General features: G+C 40.3%; 2 protein-coding genes across 5 annotated transcripts in view; both read left to right on the top strand.

Annotated features, from left to right (window-relative positions):
* Nucleotides 1–6,305, top strand: part of kcnab1b (potassium voltage-gated channel subfamily A regulatory beta subunit 1b) — a 44,012-nt gene extending 37,707 nt beyond the window's left edge. For all 3 annotated transcript variants that reach the window (XM_080907113.1, XM_080907115.1, XM_080907114.1), the window contains exons 10-15: nucleotides 1,641–1,726; nucleotides 3,157–3,277; nucleotides 3,356–3,450; nucleotides 4,562–4,682; nucleotides 4,789–4,877; nucleotides 4,970–6,305. In XM_080907113.1, the coding sequence (XP_080763239.1) occupies nucleotides 1,641–1,726; nucleotides 3,157–3,277; nucleotides 3,356–3,450; nucleotides 4,562–4,682; nucleotides 4,789–4,877; nucleotides 4,970–5,059 (602 nt within the window). In that variant the 3' untranslated portion in view covers nucleotides 5,060–6,305. The remainder of the gene's footprint in view (nucleotides 1–1,640; nucleotides 1,727–3,156; nucleotides 3,278–3,355; nucleotides 3,451–4,561; nucleotides 4,683–4,788; nucleotides 4,878–4,969) is intronic.
* Nucleotides 6,306–7,615: 1,310 nt separating this feature from the next.
* Nucleotides 7,616–16,914, top strand: pask (PAS domain containing serine/threonine kinase). 2 transcript variants are annotated; one of them, XM_080906821.1, is made up of 21 exons: nucleotides 7,616–7,965; nucleotides 8,109–8,345; nucleotides 8,525–8,748; nucleotides 8,862–9,032; nucleotides 9,160–9,294; nucleotides 9,375–9,509; nucleotides 9,687–9,849; nucleotides 10,315–10,487; nucleotides 10,572–10,701; nucleotides 10,800–10,971; nucleotides 12,555–12,787; nucleotides 12,877–13,006; nucleotides 13,512–14,065; nucleotides 14,152–14,294; nucleotides 14,427–14,594; nucleotides 14,706–14,831; nucleotides 14,942–15,076; nucleotides 15,186–15,385; nucleotides 15,660–15,793; nucleotides 15,896–16,045; nucleotides 16,347–16,914. In XM_080906821.1, the coding sequence occupies exons 2-21, from the start codon at nucleotides 8,141–8,143 to the stop codon at nucleotides 16,514–16,516; spliced, it is 3,651 nt and encodes a 1,216-aa protein (XP_080762947.1). In that variant the 5' UTR covers nucleotides 7,616–7,965; nucleotides 8,109–8,140; the 3' UTR covers nucleotides 16,517–16,914. The 2 variants fall into 2 exon arrangements, with proteins under 2 accessions (XP_080762947.1, XP_080762946.1); XM_080906820.1 differs by having other exon boundaries at nucleotides 7,616–8,345.
* Nucleotides 16,915–17,145: the final 231 nt, after the last annotated feature.

Genomic DNA, 17,145 nt, shown 5'->3' with positions numbered 1-17,145 from the left:
AGGCTTTCTTACACCCTCTGTGCTGCACTGTGATACCTGCCGGCTGAAGCTGGCCAATGTTCCAGACCTTGGGGTGTGTTGCTGACTAACTCTGGCTAGCAGCCAAGCAGTTTTTAAGTTTGATATGTTTCTGTACTAATGAGAGTGCTTTGAGATGCGTTACTTGGATTTTGTTAGCTTTGCGCAGAGCCTGTTTCTATATCCCTTTTCCTCTGTTCTTTGCGTGCTAGGCTAATTGGCTTCTGCATATTTGTGCAAATGCAATCTCGGCATCTAAATTGTACACTGATGTCATACATTCATTTTTTCACGTGTGCGCTCTTCATTGCGTGTTTTTGCCCACAGCTTCACCCACATCACCCTCCGGGAAAACACTGCGGTGTGTTTTTTTTTTTTTTTTGTGAGTGGGGTGTCAATGGTGTTTGCAGCACATCTCACCTGAGCACAGGATCAGTGTGGCATCTGCTGTTGGAGCTGATGACTCATCGAGCCCTTGTGGCAAGAAACTTTATGTTAAGACTTGAACGTTTCAATGAATCAAGGTGTCATCTTTTTTTTTCCCCTCCCGGCATTGAGATGGATTATACGTGTATTTGCAAACTGTTATTAACTGTGTGTGCCTCTGAGGTTGCTACATGGTTCGCAGCATTTTTTTTTCCTTCTATCTTTACATCCCTCCAAATCCCTCCCTCCCTTCCTCCCTCCATCCCCTTTGGAGCAGATGTACTGTTATTCCTCTACCCTCCCACCTGCTTCACCCACATGCACACTTGCTCTCTGTCTCTCACAAAGCTACATTTCGGTCTAGAGAGAGAAAACTACTGATGAAAAGGAATCGCTCTTTTTTTAATCACACTCTGCGCTCTCATCTCCTCACCCTCATATCCAGCCTTTCTGCTTCACATTTTGCATGCAGCATTGTACTAAGGTGGCAGATGGTTTATTAATTCCTTTACAGACTGAAAATAATCTCATGAATTACTTGATCACACTGCCTTTGGTTTCTTTAGTAATTAGAAAGTTTGCGGGTAGCATTTAACGCACACACATTCAGAATAATAGCTGTTTCTCTTCATGCGTTAGATATCCTTTGAGAAAGTACTTCGCAGGGGTTTTTATTAAAAACTATTTAACTCTTCCACTTTTCCAAAAAACGCTACTTTCCTGCCACATCCTGAGGCACAAATACACAAACCACTGAAGGCCGCTGCTGCTGACTTCAGCCCCTTCAGTATTTTTGCTGTGGTTTCCTCCACGGCACAGGCAGCTGAGTCTTTTAACCCTGCAGCCTTTGGCCTCATTAAGTAGTGTGACCCCAGCAAACAATATCTGCTCACACATGGGTTTAAAAGAAGAGGCTGGACACTTCAAGGATCCACTTATCTTTTTCATTGTCCTGCAGTTTTACCAAAGTTTTAAAGCTCTTGGAATCTTCTTTGAACCTGCAAGTCTTCTCATAATTGTGTTATTACCTGATGAGAGAAAAAAACTGAATTTAGTATTGCTGTAATATAATTTCTATGCTATAATGTGAAAATAATGCAAGTTAAGCTGTTGAGACAACCTCTCAAATTTCTAGCATGACTCCATTCACTGTTCAGTTATTGATGATGCACATATCTGCTCTTTAATGTTTGCAGAGATAGTCAGAGCAATGACACATGTGATCAACCAGGGGATGGCCATGTACTGGGGGACATCACGGTGGTCTGCCATGGAGATCATGGTGAGTGACAGGAAAAGGTATTTACCTTTCCAGGACAGAGTATTTATTTTAAAAATGAATAGGCGTAATAGGTTGATATGCACTCACTGGTCACTTCGATAGTTACACCTTGCTGGGTTAAAACCCCTTTTGTCTTCAAACCTGCCTTCATGGGTGGAATCCAGTGGTTATTTGAGTTACTGTTGACTTCTTTGAAGTAGTCTGACCAGTCCTCTGAGCTCTGGCATCAATAAGGCATTTTTCACACAGAGATCTGCTGCTCACTGGATGCTTTCTCTTTTTGACCTACTCTGTAAAACGTACAGATGGCTGTGTGGGAAAAATCCCAGTAGATTAGAAGTTTCTGAAAAACTCCACCATGCCATGCTCAAAGAAAGTTAAATCACCTCTCTTCCTTATTGTGATGCTCAGTTTGAACTTCAGCTGGTAAGTTTAACAGATCTACATGCTTAATATATTACATTGCTGCCATGTGATTTGGCCGATCAGATATTTGGAGTTAAACAGGTGTATCTAATGAATTGGCCAGTGAGAGTACATCAGGTGCTTTTTAATCCTTGTTATGATTTTTTACCATGAATACAATGAAAAAATCAGACAGAGACATGCAGTGCTCTCTATAAACTTTACTTGCATCACTTTTATGTTTTATATATTTTAGAATAATTTTTTTATTTAAATTTGATTTCATTAATTAATTTATTTACTTGTTTCAATTTCAATGTCCAGTTTAGTTTTGTTTCAGTTCATTTCCAGAGTGGTTTGATTTGTATTGCGTTAAAAATCCGTAGTGTTATCTTGTGGTAACCTCAGTTTTCTTAATCATTAAAAAATGTAAAGAGTGTTTTATCAGGGGCAAAAATTTCCCATTCAAAATAGATATTACAATTTAAATGAATCACTCATTGAAGGTAGTTTTTAAATTAGCTGAAGTCTAAATAAAGAGATGTACCATTTACAATGACTAAAACTATGAAAATATCCTTTATATTTAAAAAAAGAAAATCTTTTAGATAGTTTTGTGAGTACATAACATTGTTTCAGCTATTATCGTTTATAATTTATTTCTGCTAACTTCACACTTTAGTTGTAGCTTTTTGTTTAGTTTTACTGCAGTAACCCTGGTTAGGATGTGCTTGGCTAAAAAGAAAAAATATATAGTGTTGAAACTGACTGACCACTGACTCTGATGATCAGCCTCACATGTGATGTTTTGCATTGTATAAACAAATGTGAACAGAGTTCAGTGACTAAAGTGTCTAAATTTTGTTGTTGTTGCTGAAGCTGTCAGCGCTGTGAAAGATGTGCAGTTTCCTTGTGCTATACAAAGAACAGCGGAGCGATAAAAGTCATTAAATACAAAGAGTCAGTCTTACACATTACCTTATCACTTTCTGCCATCCTCATCATTCTGTCCGCTCCACATTTAGGAAGCGTATTCTGTGGCCAGGCAGTTCAATCTCATCCCACCAGTGTGTGAACAGGCAGAGTATCATTTCTTCCAGAGGGAAAAAGTGGAAACTCATCTTCCAGAGCTCTACCATAAGATAGGTAGGTCTTAAGGAAATTTTTCTGAATATCAAATTTGCCTAATTTGCTTGTTGCTTAATTGTGACTGTGATCTTGCAGGTGTGGGTGTGGTCTCTTGGTCACCTTTGGCCTGCGGGATCATCACAGGAAAGTACGAGAATGGTATCCCAGAATCCTCCAGGGCCTCGATGAAGGTACAGGTTAAATTTGACCTCTGTGGTGCTACATATTTGAACTGATATTGGGGACAATGTCAGTTCAAACTAAACAAACTAAAAGTAGATATGATCATTTCCATTTCACAGTGAGACAGTGTATTTGAGACAAGCCATGTTTAGCTTATCAAAACTAAATAACAGCCAGAATTCTCACAGATGGGAGAATTAAAGATGAAATGAGCCCAAGATTCTCAATTACTCTGAGAACAAAGTTGTCAGGTGGCATCGATGAGAAGTGAAATTCACTTTGTCTATTTAAAGTGGATTATTTAATGGATGCAAACTGCATTTCGTTGCCCTGTACCTGTGCATGTACAATGACAATAAAGTTGAATTCTATTATTCTATTCTAATTCTAGTCTAAAGATAGATCATTTGCTGCCATCCAGTTCTTTATAGCATTAATGCGGTCCTTAAGGATAATAATTTGGTTACACTCTGGTGTTTAAATGGCATGTACAAGTAGCTATCATCTGCATAACAGACTTCAGAATCACTCAGGATGTTTCCAAGTGGAAGTATATACAAGGCAAAAAAGATAGGCCCCAGGAGTGAACCTTGGGTAGACCGCAAGATAAAGTAGCAAAAGACTGCACAGCACTCAAAGGAGGATACCAGAGGGGAGGTGGGAAGGGGTGCACGTTAGGTTGAGAAAAGAAAAGTGCAGAAGCACCTTATGGTCTCCATAGCAATCAGGATGTTTTTAATTTTTTAATGTTATTTTTTAATTATTATTAATTAATATATTTTGTATTTATGATTAATGAACTTTTTTTAATAAAGTGAATGTTTTATTTGTTTAATGTTTATTTGTGTGTGGGAGCAGTCAACCACATAATGTACGAAATTCCTGCAGGATTAATAAAGTTTCATTAATTAAGGACACAAAATTAGCGGAAGCAACTGAGAGAGACAGAAAGGGAACAAATCCAGACCTGATCTAGAGATGTTAAGTGAAGTTATACATCAGGATACTATGATCAGCTGTGTCAAAGGCAACAGAAAAATCCAGCAATACAAGAACTGAATAATCATCTGCCTATCTTTGCATGTAAATCTAACACATCTGCTTTCACTGCTCCTGTAGCCATACCAGTGGTTGAGAGAGAAAATCGTGAGTGAGGAAGGGAGAAAACAGCAAGCCAAACTAAAAGAGCTGGCTCATATTGCGGAGAAGCTTGGATGCACTTTGCCACAGCTAGCCATAGGTAACAGATAGCGTCTATTTGTCAAAGCAAATATATGTCTTTGGAAGTTCTTTCTCCTTTGATACCTCATTGCAAGTCTGAGATTTCTCCTTTCTCTGATCTTCAGCCTGGTGCCTGAGGAACGAGGGAGTGAGCTCAGTGCTTCTGGGGTCCTCCAGTCCAAGCCAGCTCACAGAGAACCTGGGAGCCATTCAGGTACAACATCATGTCAGTGTAATCTCTTCATTAGCTGGTCTTGAGGCACTGCGTTATCATGAAGTACTTTTCCTATGTCATGTTCATTTTAGGTGATTCCAAAGATGACAGCAGGCATCGCCTCAGAGGTGGATCATATACTAGGCAACCGTCCACATAGTAAAAGAGACTACCACCATTAGGATGGACATGTTTTAGTGAACTATGCTCCCAAAGCTTATCAAAGCTCACTTTTCACAGCCATGGCACCACAGGGTGTGCCCAAGATGCTTGCGTGTGCGTATGACTATGTATGTGTGTGCGTGTGTGTGTGTTTGTGTGACTATGTAATGTGTTATGCTTTGCTCCTTCAACCAGTACTCATTAGCGTAAAGTGAGCTACTTGACAAAGCATGCATGCTACAGCTAAAGTAGCCAGCCACTGGAGTAAACAAAACAAAGACAAAGGATCCAGTGAGATAATTGCTAGTGTGAAAACTTCTTCCACTCTTACAAACATTGCAGGAGGTGCTGAACCACAAATTCAGAAGAAGCAAAACATTATTTAATTTCAACATACTGTTTGTTGAAATTACTCTCAGTGTAGGTGAAACAAAAACTTAGAGGAATATGCTACCCCATAAGCATCGCATAAAGCTCAGTAAGTACACCAACTGCAAAGCAAAAGAGGATATGTATCAAAATGTGTGCATTACAGAAGTCAAATGTACTAGATGTGTTTTGGAGTGCAAAAAAAATTGGGCCTGGTGTCAGCAAACTGGATGAACAGTCGTGGTTGCAGCTGGAGCTGGTCCGTCATCATGATAAACTGTTTCAGTACTGAATGAACTGAAATTCTGCTCACAGCATTTTTCGCTAATACCATGAGAGCTAATTCTAACAAAAACATGTTTCAAAACATCTGTACAGACTGTTATATATAAATATATATCCTTAATAAGCAGCTATGTCAGAATGAGATTTCTGCCTCTTTATATTTTTTTTTATTTTTTATTTTGGTCAGTTTCACTTATGCAAAAGCACCTCAGAGGGTACTTTCCTACTGCGTCCCTTTGACCCCTTTCAGTTTGTTCTCTGCTGGACTTCCTGTCAGTAGTGATCATGTCCGATTTGTTCAACTTTGTTTTTGTTGTGACTAAAACATTTGTCTATTCTAAGGGGGTGCTTGTGAATTGAACAAACGAAAAGCCATGTAGCTAGTGAAGAGAAAAAATAAATAAAAATGAAAAAATGACACCATATGGACCCCTGCAGTAACTGCACCTGGAACTTGCTGAATTTTTGCCCAACTTCTCCCAGATGCCAGCTTTATGTAATGGGATTATCTTTGTTATGTTTGTTCAGACATGTACTTTGGTGTTGTTCATCAGATACATGAAAATAAAAAAAGTTAATCATTCTGATGTGATACGTTTTAAATGTATATAATTATTTTTCTATTGATGTTATGGATGCCTTAGGTTTTTTTGAACAAATGTGAATACATCAAATATTGTTCCCTTACTTAGAATATAAACTGCAATTTAAACAAAATATTCTCATGCTTCTGCTGTTTTGTTTGTTTTGTTTTAGTTATTTATGTATTTATTTGCCCTTAGCGTAAATTTAGATTTTCTCGCTTTATATTAAAATAATGATAATATTTTCCCTCTAGAAATTGCATGAGCTTTAATTTACTCATTCATTTACAGTATTTTATTTCTTTTATTTTATTTGTCATGCTAATGCGATTTTCCTGTTTCCAGAGGAGGGAAGCCATTCTTCGATTCTGTGTGTGTTTGTGTGCGATTACGCGGAAACAACATGTGTGTATGTGTATGTGTGTATATATATATATGTGTATGTGTATATATATATATAAATAATTTATTTATTAATCCCTCGGGTGGGTTCCTCTGGGAAATTCGGTTTCCAAAAAAGCACAGCACGGACAGAGTTACAGAATATTATATATATATAAATACAAAGACATATATAGATAAATTATACAAAGGGGATAAATAGAATAAATAGGAATAAAATAAAAATAAAAATACAAGTGAATTGCACATTTCAAGTACGGAGTCTATTGCACCGTTGATTATTAACAAAAAGTATTGCACAAAAGGTAATTGCACAGTGAAGTGAAGAGGCACTACAGCTTAGTTGTTCCCCCCTCCTTTGTCCTCCTGTCTCCCCTCCCTCTCCCCTCCAGAGAGGAGTTAAACAGTCTGATGGCGTGTGGGACGAAGGAGTTTTTAAGTCTGTTGGTTCTTGTCTTTGGGAGAAGCAACCTGTCACTGAACAGACTCTTCTGGTTGTTTATGGCCGTGTGCAGAGGATGCCCAGCATTGTCCATAATGTCCAGCAGTTTCTTTAGTGTGCTTTTCTCTACCACTGTCACCAGAGTGTCCAGCTTCATGCCGACCACAGAGCTAGCCTTCCTGATCAGTTTTTCCAGCCTGGATGAGTCCTTCTTTCTATATATATATACATAGAGAGAGAGAGAGAGAGAGAGAGAGAGAGAGAGAGAGAGAGAGAGAGAGAGATATCTATATGTGTATATGTATGTGTGTGTGTGAGAGAGAGAGACCGTTTACGTGAAGCCCTTTATTTCGGTTAATCACACTCCACTTGAATGCAGCAGTAATTATTTTTGCGTGACTGTGCTGCCATGGTAACAAAGGCGGGCTGTTCCGGGTTAATTATCCAATGAACTTTTCCTGGTTCGTAGCTGGACGTTTGATTGGCTCCAGAAGACGTCCTGAAATCATCTACTCCACTGACGCTTGAAGCCCGCGGTTTACAAAAGACATTGTTGCATTGAGCGAAATAATATCACGTTAATAAAATGTACTTTTAACCGAGGCTGACTTGCTTAGATGCTGACGTCGACTCCGGGTATAGCCTAAAACGTCGGTAATTTAACACAAATCAGAACTGACCGTGCAGCAGTGAAATTGTTAGCAGCGCTAACAATTTCATTGCTAACTTGCAGTAGCAAGTTAGCAAATGGCTAGTTAGCCACAGTGCGCAGTGCAGGTAACGTTACCTTGTCAACTGGCATTAACTCAAACAGCCGTGCCTAACAACTAGGAAACGAGCTGAGGTGAGTCTTGAATGCTGCAGTATCTGAGCAGCATAGATATTATCAATAAATCATGTCCTGTTGCATAAACTGCAAAGTTAGCCTATGATATTAAGCTGTAATTGCTACAACCACTAATTCTCTGTCATTTATACTTGAGTCAGCTATTCTCAACGCGAGCTACAAAACAGCAACAATGTCGCTGTCAACTGAGAATCGTTTTGCGGCTTCGGGAAGCGTCGTTGTTAAAGGACAAACTATTTGTGTGGTTCCCGACTTCTCGTCTGGTCACCTGGAAGATGACTTTGACCTGAACAGGTCTTACCCGTGTACTCGCAGACCTCTGTACAAGGAGAGGCTTTTAGCCTTTCAGCGTCGTTATGATCCGGCTTCCCTGACAGGTAAATTTCAGCAGTGTTGATTACAACCAACAGAAATGCTGCGCTAATAAATTCATCTCAAGTCAGTTTTGATATGACGCCCCCACCCCCATCACTGACGGTTTTGATTGGCTTGTGTTCTTAAACTAAGGGGAATAAATTGTATTTAAATCAGCTTATAACACCACTTTTTCCTACAGGTGATCATTTTGACATTGGATCTTCTGTGGCCACAAAAAACCGCCAGATGTGTAGTTTGCTTCCATCTTCTCAAGCTGGTTCCTTGCCACACTTGTCTACTATGTCAGAGAGAGAGGAGATGCTCTTCAGTCAGCTAATGTCTGGTGACTTTGGCCTGCCGGGGTATCCCTCTGCCTTCAACCCAAACAAAGTCATTCTAACTGTCAACCATAAAACTAAAAAGGTACTGTGTTGTTGACTTAATGTGGAGGGAGGTTGCTTTGCAGCACAGGATAACCAGCATTTCAACTGTATGAATTGCTTACTTTATTAATTATTTATTTATTTTAATTTCAGGTTTTGTCAGCAAATGAACAAGCCTGCAAGCTGTTTGAGTGCGCAACTGAAGAGCTCATTGGAAAAAAGCTGCCCTCCCTCTTAAAGAAAACCAGTCAGGTCCTGGAAGAAGCACTGGAAGAGGATTTTCCACTAGTCGATGGGACTGTTGTAGCAGCGTCTGGAAAAGTGGTATGAAATTACTTAAAACAGCATGAGCCATTGAGTCAGATTTCTTTAATCTACACCATAGATTTATTCATTTCATTTGTTTTGGGTTTTTTTTTTTTTTTTTCTTTGTTTGTTTGTGTTTTGGCAGGTGGATGCCCTGACTTTATCTGGAGAAATGCCAGTGTCTGTGTACACCTACAGACAATCACAGAATGAAGAGCACCTCCTTCTCGTGATGGAAAATGTAGAAAGGATGTCTTCCTTTTTGTCCTTCTCAAGAGATGTAAGTACACCCTTATTTAGCATTCTTTTACAAATGTAAAGTAATGCCTAGCCATAGACGTGTACATTTGTCACTTTCAGGGCAGAATCCTAACCTGTGATTTGGCATTTGCCCATCTCCATGGATACCATCATCCCGAGGAGTTAAAAGGAGTTTTTGTGAAGGAGCTAATCCCCTCTTTACAAATCCCCCTCCGCAGTCATGCACTGCCCAAAGTAAGCACACTTTTGAACTGTTCTGCTCAGCTAAGGAAAACTTGGAATTTTAACCTCTGCTTCCGAGACCCTTTTTATCAATGTGCTGCTCTGACATTTTGGCAGAATGGATAAGAAGAAAATTATATCCCTTTTTAAATATTTCTGTAGTACAATTTTTTTTCTATCTGCTTTCAGATGCTGAGGGTTCAGCGAGTGTGTGGTAGAAGCAGAGAAGGTGCAGCAGTCCCGCTGTGTGTTAAACTTCAAGGGGCGGTGCAGTGTGGGAAACCCCAACACCAGCTTAATGGGACTGGCTACATATACCTCAATGACAGCCTTGAAATGTCATCCTCATCAGGTAGTTGGCTTAAATTGTAGGACAAAGCTATGACCAATAGATTAAAAACACACTCACTGTTGTGCACCCAGTGGGTGTGTGGGTTATGCACCCACACACTGTGTTGTGCTGTACACTCCAATTAACATTTAAACTTCTTGCAGTCCAATAGAGGTGTAGGTTTTACATTTTGGGGCTTTTCCTGGACAATTTAAAGTTGGAAATGTACTAATATGGCCCTTACAGATCAGATGTGGTGCTTGCATTGACAGCTTTCAGGCAGCTTTAATGTTAGTGGCCTTTTTCATGCCGTGTCTGTGTCCACTATAGTGAACACCTGTTGTTTAGTATCCTCAAGTCTGATGTTTGTGTTTTAAGGCAATAAATTCACTAATACCCCCCCACCCCATGTCATCTGCTTTTATATATCACTTATGCTTTCTTTAACTAATTGTGCACTTTGAACGTACGCTTGGACTTTCACAGACGTCAATGTGGACAGCACTGTCAGCCCAGCCCTAGAATACTCTGGAACAGTTTGGGTGTTTGCTCCTGTCAGCGGTCTCCTTCTGCTCCACACTGATGGTTCTATCATCAGCATCCACAGCCACCTGGCCCTCAGTCTGTTTGGCTACAGCAAGGACGAGCTGCTGGGGAAGGTCAGCCAATGTAACCACTGAACGTGGATGTTTGGACTGAGGACCATCCAATCCTCATAGATATTGCTGTTTTGTTATCTATAGAACATCACTTTCCTGATGCCCGGTTTCTATGGGTGGATGTCGGACTCGGACAGAAAGACCAGATCCTTCTCTGATTCTCATGCAAAGGCCTCTAAAAGTCCTGCAGCATCCAGGATATCAGGAAAATATGGTGAGTGTTGGAATATGTAAGGTACTTATTTTTACCTGTCATGCAGTATTATTTGTTTGCACTGTGCATCACTTAATAGTTTCTTATTTCAATTTTAGACCCATCCTCACTAGTGGCAGGAGACATGGCCATGGTGCACCGAGCAGCTCTGGAAAGGACTTCAGCAGGGAGAGGCAGGATCTTCACTGGCACCAGCATGATGCTGGATAAACAGGGCAGCGCTCTGTCTGCCCTCTCCCCTCCTGCAGTCACCTCAACACGTGTGGTTACGTAAGTACGCGGGCACATTAAAATCGTCCAGCTCACAGGCTCCGTGATTTTAATGTGTATCAATGATTTTATCTGGTAAGTCATATCCGAGGCTTTTAGTAGCCTTGGATATGATGGTGATTAATTCTGACAGGAGGTTTTATGCCAGCAGATATTCAAATTCACTGTAGACTTTAAACAGAGTGGGTTTGTGTACTCTGAAATGCTGGACAGACAAAAGCTGCTGTTGCGACAATCAGGTGCCTTAAAGCCGCAGGCTGCATGTATATTTAATGTGCTTTGCAGTAAATCTGGAAGGACTCACTGGTCAAGCCTGATGGTCTCACTGTGTCTCCAACTACTCAATAGACACTGAAACACTAATTACATTTTCTCCAGTTAGATCAGCTGTGACTGCTCATCGTTTCTGTCCTTTCTGCTGTTATTGTTTTCCCCCCTAAAACTTGTATCTGAATTGGACTCGTAAAGCTTTTGTGACTGGAATGTTTTCCCCAAATTTCACAGTCATGATTGATTCTAGGGCTGAACGATTATGGAAAATAATCTAATTGCGATTTTTTTGCCCCAATATTGCGATTGCGATGCGATATGCGATTATTTTTTAAGGTCTTTGTCTTCTGTATTATTAAACAAAGACAAGCAATACATCATATAGTATGGCCAATACTATATTACATTAATTTTAAACTGTTCTTTCCTGGAAGACAGACCTCTGTTATGATGACATGAGGTGATGCATGAATTGATGACTGACATTTTTATTTAACTTCTTCAATCACAACAGTATATTTGAACATACACAATAGTTTATTTTTAGCTTACAAACATCTGAGCATAAAGTGCTGACAAGGAACCCTGGTGTAAACATTAAAATGAAAGTCAGTACAATGTGCAGATTGCAGAAATATACATAAACAAAATCAGTGGCTTTACCACACTCAGTTTTTCGACATCTGTGAACTACTAGGTTAAGTGTGTTAAAAGGCCTCTCGTTTGCCATCTGTTGGACAAATAATGTCACAGCATGCCTGGTATTTAAAAAATAAATTTAAAAAAAGTAGAGATTTCTAATATAGTGCCTCTTATTTAGAATTTGAAGAAATAGTAATGCATCGTTAAGTTGTTCCAACTGAATATTATTGTTTACCAACCTTTTATACAAAATATGTATTTCAGTACTGAGCTTTTATTTAAGCTAAGCATTTACAATTTACAGCATGCAGATAGAAACTTGCATAAGTCCTAAATCTTCAGCCTGTGGGGGAAATAAACAGGCAAAGACTTATTCACTCACTAAAAATGTAACTGCAGAGACAAATTAGCTGGGAGTTAAGGCATTCGTTCTTGTATATGCTATTACCAGTGCTTGTAAGGTGAAGTGCTTTGTGTTTTACACTTGCACCAACCCCAAAAAACAAGACATCCACAGCATAGATTGCAGTTTTGCGTATACATTTTTGATTTCCTAGGAGAGACTTCAGATACGTTTTCAGTAAATATTTTGCCACTGGAGTTTGCCTGTAGCTTTCTTGTGTTGGCATGGAAAGAAAAGAATTGGATTGAAACAGCCCGTCTTTCCTCAGGGCCAATAACACTGCAGAGCTGATGGAAGAAGCAGCTCAGGTAGCACCATGCTGTAGTCAGATAGACAGTGTGGATACTACTCAGGCACTCCTCAAGACATTTACCTGGGTGGAACTTCCAGATGACGACACCTGCCGCTCTGTTCCCACTGAACCATCGCACCAAAAGAGAGAACAGCAGCCGGGCAGTGAAGTTCAGAAAAAAGATGAACCCGCCCCTGAGAATATCCCAGGTGTGACGTAGCTCTGCTGATGTTTTCTTTACATAAATGGAGCTCCGCTATAAATACAATGTACAATGAATGTTTTTCTTGTTCTGTAGACTGTCCTGCTGGGAATGAACATGCTGTTGATAAGATTAACGACAAACCTCCTGATGTAGGAAAAGATCACCGTTCATCTGCCTCTGTGCTTGAGGAATCTAGCTTTGAAGTAATCTCAATGGAGAGCCGGTGAGGAGAGATATTTTTCAGTTATGTGGGTAAGATGAGGCCCTGAAAGCCTCTGACGTGCCTGGTTGAAACTTCAAAGAATCTAAAGATGCTAATGAGAATGTCAGCGCTCGCAGTTACGTATATCATACTTTAAAATATTGCACAATGGCAGGAAGAAACAGACGAGTTTCAGCCTGTAGCTTAGAAATGCTGTCTCATTCATATTTTTGGCGTCTTTAGTGGGTCGGCACCTTTTTCAATTGTATAAGCCTTTTCAATTGAGTATGCTTCCTTTTTGTTTAGTTAGACTTCAAAGAAAACTGGAAACATTCATTTCACATATCATTTGCTATACTAACACCTGGATGTGTTTCTCTGTGTTTTTAATACAGTATTTGATTCCACTGTCAAACTTTTATTCATTTCTTTCCTTATTTCAGCTTTAGACGTTTCCTTCCTTTATGAATATATTTTTCATGTATTCATGTAACAATGTTTTGGTTTTTCTAATTTAATTTCCTAGGTCTTCTTCTGGCTTCTGTGAACACGGTGGTTCTGATCCAGCCCAAGCAGTGGACTCAGCCAGTATCTTTCTGGACCTAAACAGCAATGGTGATCTAGTTAGCCGGGCCCTAGCGGAGCTAGACCTGGGCGGTAATGTAGAGCTGCTCAGTGGTGGAGGAGGCAACAATGACGCCCCACACTCTGTGGCATCATGCGATACAGCTGAGCTCCTGCGGACTCCCTCCCCATGCATGGTGCTGTCTGACCAGGAAGCGGAGCCCAGTGAGCCTGGGGACGTTGCTGCTGTGGAGGCCAGAAACAAATCACCTGAAAAACTTGAAAAGCATAAGGATGAGCAGGTTCACTGGGAAGCTGTCTCTGCAATTCATCAAGGAAAGGGCCAAGAGGGCTGTGAACAAGTGAATACTGGGATTCAGTCACTAGCAGATATGCCTGCCACATCTACTCCCAAGAAACAGAAGGTGTATGGACACAACCAGTCCTCAGAAACCACATGTATAGTGGAGGGGCAATTTGAAGGAAGTGGATACCACAGAGACGGCACAAGAATAGGTTGGTGTTAAACTGTTTACTGTACTTTAGATTCCTCCTAAAAATCAAATGCAAAGCAACAAGTATTTTTCTCTGCTTGTGTGCAGATGTGCTGTGTGATGTGTGCGGGACAAACCTCCCAGACGGAAGCTCCATTTTCTGCATGTGGATGTGCAGACTTAGCCAGCAGGGGGCGATGTCACAAACGGATCAATCACTGCACGACCAAACAGCAGGCAGTCTAGGAGAGGTCAGTGGCTGTAATGATCTTAAGTCTAGGTCAATAAAGCATGGATTTTATCTTATTTATATTTTAATGTAAACTTCATTAGAGGCGGTTGTGTTTGTAACTTGGTGATCATTTACTCGTTTCTTCATGAAGAGGATTGGTGAGGCCAGTCAGGGGGAAGCATTGCGCTCCACCATGGACCTCGAGCAGTCTAAAGCCTGTGATGGACAGTTTGAAGAAGAGTACAAGCCGATCAAAGCTGTTGGTAAAGGAGCCTTTGGATTTGTCTGGAAGGCAGAAAGGCGCTGCGATGGGCAAGAAGTAAGAAAAATATTTGGTGGGGGGGGGGGGGGGTTGTTGTTTGTATATGTAGTTTTTTTTGTTTTGTTTTTTGCAGAAGATGACTTTATGACCTACTTTAAAAACCTACAGGTGATTGTGAAGTTCATCAGCAAGGCCAGAATAGTGAGCGACTGCTGGGTAGACGACCCAATGTTAGGGCGAGTGAGCCAGGAGATCGCCATACTGACCCGAGTGACGCACCATAACATCGTTAAGGTCGCCGTGCGGTTTGCATCACATGACCCTGTCGCAAAAGTTTCCAAAATAATGTGTTTTAATCGTGAACTGTGTTGCTTCACATCATACACCTGTGTTGGTGTCACTAGGTGCTGGAGGTGTTTGAGAATGGGAGTTACTTTCAGATGGTGATGGAGAAACACGGAGATGGTTTGGACCTTTTTGAGTTTATAGACATGCAGCCGAGGCTCGATGAGCCCCTTGCCAGCTACATATTCAGACAGGTACACGCACAGCCAGAAAAATACAACCGTGTCAGGCGAGTGGGCTCATAAATGTGACATGAAGTATTGATTTGTTCTTTGTTAAAATGCAGCGTCTGTCTCTTCGCAGATTGTGGCAGCTGTCTTCTATCTGAGGACCAAGAACATCCTTCACAGGGACATAAAAGATGAGAACATCATAATTGACACATGTTTTCACATTCGACTGATAGACTTCGGCTCTGCTGCTATAATGACTCCTGGGAAGCTCTTTTATCATTTCTGTGGCACCCTTGAGTACTGCTCCCCAGAGGTGCTACAGGGAAATCCGTGAGTATACACTATCTGTTAATTCTTTTTCCTCTTTTTTTTTTTTAATGTATTTTATTAAATAGCATCCTTCTGTTTAAAGAAGTCACTTAAATTATTGAATCTGAATGCAGAGTCTAGTTAAGAGTTATTTTTACAGTCCTAGATTACATTTATGACCCATTGAACTCATGAATTGAGCTCTAGAGTATACAATTTTGAGAATATGCCATCAGCACTGAATTAACTTGCTAATAATTGTAGGCTTCTCTCATAAGTGGGCTTCTTTTTGTAGCTATGAGGGTCCAGAGCTGGAGATGTGGTCTCTGGGGGTTTTGCTCTATACGTTGCTTTTCAGCGAGAATCCCTTCTGTGACGTGGGTGAGATCCTGGATGCCAAACTAAATCCCCCGTATCATCTCTCTCCAGGTACACAGCAGCTGGTTGTGATTTCACAAAATATGATCCTTTGAGTTTATAGAGACAATTTTGTCCAGTCAGATTCTGAAGTTTTTCTGTGTATTCTCTCAGAGCTGGATGATGTATTACACGGGCTGCTTGACCCTAACCCAACTCACAGAATGGACTTAGACCAGCTGCTGCTGCAGTCCTGGATCAGTCAGCCCATTTCTCTATCAGAGTACACCTGGGCAGAGGTGGTTCCTGAAAATCTGAGCTGCTGTGAGTACTCTTAAATGGTACTGTTGGACTAGTAGATGTCAGACTTTTTCTGATATTCCACACCTCAGGAGGTGGAAACAGTTTATCCCGTACACCTCTTAATACTCATCACTCTGCAACAATAAAATAAGTGCATAAGCATCAGGCCACTTTGATATTTTTTTTCCCCTTGAAATGTAATACAAATTCAACTTAGTTTAACTTCATATTTTTCCTTTTCCACCTGCACCACAGTTTGAGAACCTCGTTGACAATCATTAGCTATGTTTTAATGTACTGGGGCCTCTGATCTTTTTATCAGGTTTACCGCAGCACCAAGAATCCAGTCCTAAGGCGTACATCGGGCAGAGCTCATTTTCAGGCGGTGGGGATGACACTCTGCCTGAGGATGACGAGGAGGAAGATGAGGACGAGAGGTTGGAGATCGCAGCCCTGAAATCGGAGCTGCATAAGTACCTCGTTGAGGATTAAAGACTCTGCTTAAACAAAGTGAAGCCTTCATGCGAACTGTCAAATCAACTTTTTTTTTATCTGGAGTCACTGAACAAAGATATAAATGTTGAAGAAAAATGAAGTGTGCCTCAGTGATGGGACGCTGCTGTCGGGACTAAATATGAGACAAACAGACTTCTGACTTAATCATGGGTCGGTCACACTGTGCTCGTTTCTGTGTTCAGGATGTAATGTTTTATTTATCTTTTTGCAGTTTGAGGAAAAATTAAAGCAGCAAAAAAAAAATTTGTGACAGTTTAAAGTATCACCCAGCTTTACTACAAAAACACAACAACTATAAGCTGTTACCTCAGAGAAATCACACAAACTCATTAAAGTTAAAGAAACTCTTGATCCGGCTTTTTTTTTTTTTTTTTTTTCTTTTTTTAAAATAATGGGCAATTTATATTCATAGTTTTATTCTTGTATATTTTAATTAAAAGTGTAAGAATATCTGATATTTATCTATTTATTTTTATACATCAATAAATGTATTGCCACAAGCATGTTCTCTTCAGTCAGGTAACTGCTACTTAAATTTATATCCAAAACACTAAATGACTGCAGTACTTGTTGGGGACACATTTATTAGGTTCCCAGCTGGTGTT

This window comes from Rhamphochromis sp. 'chilingali' (assembly GCF_963969265.1).
Source record: "Rhamphochromis sp. 'chilingali' genome assembly, chromosome: 16".
Lineage (NCBI taxonomy): Eukaryota > Metazoa > Chordata > Actinopteri > Cichliformes > Cichlidae > Rhamphochromis > Rhamphochromis sp. 'chilingali'.
Note: the sequence above shows the minus strand (reverse complement) of the source record. Positions and strands in the feature narration are given on the sequence as shown.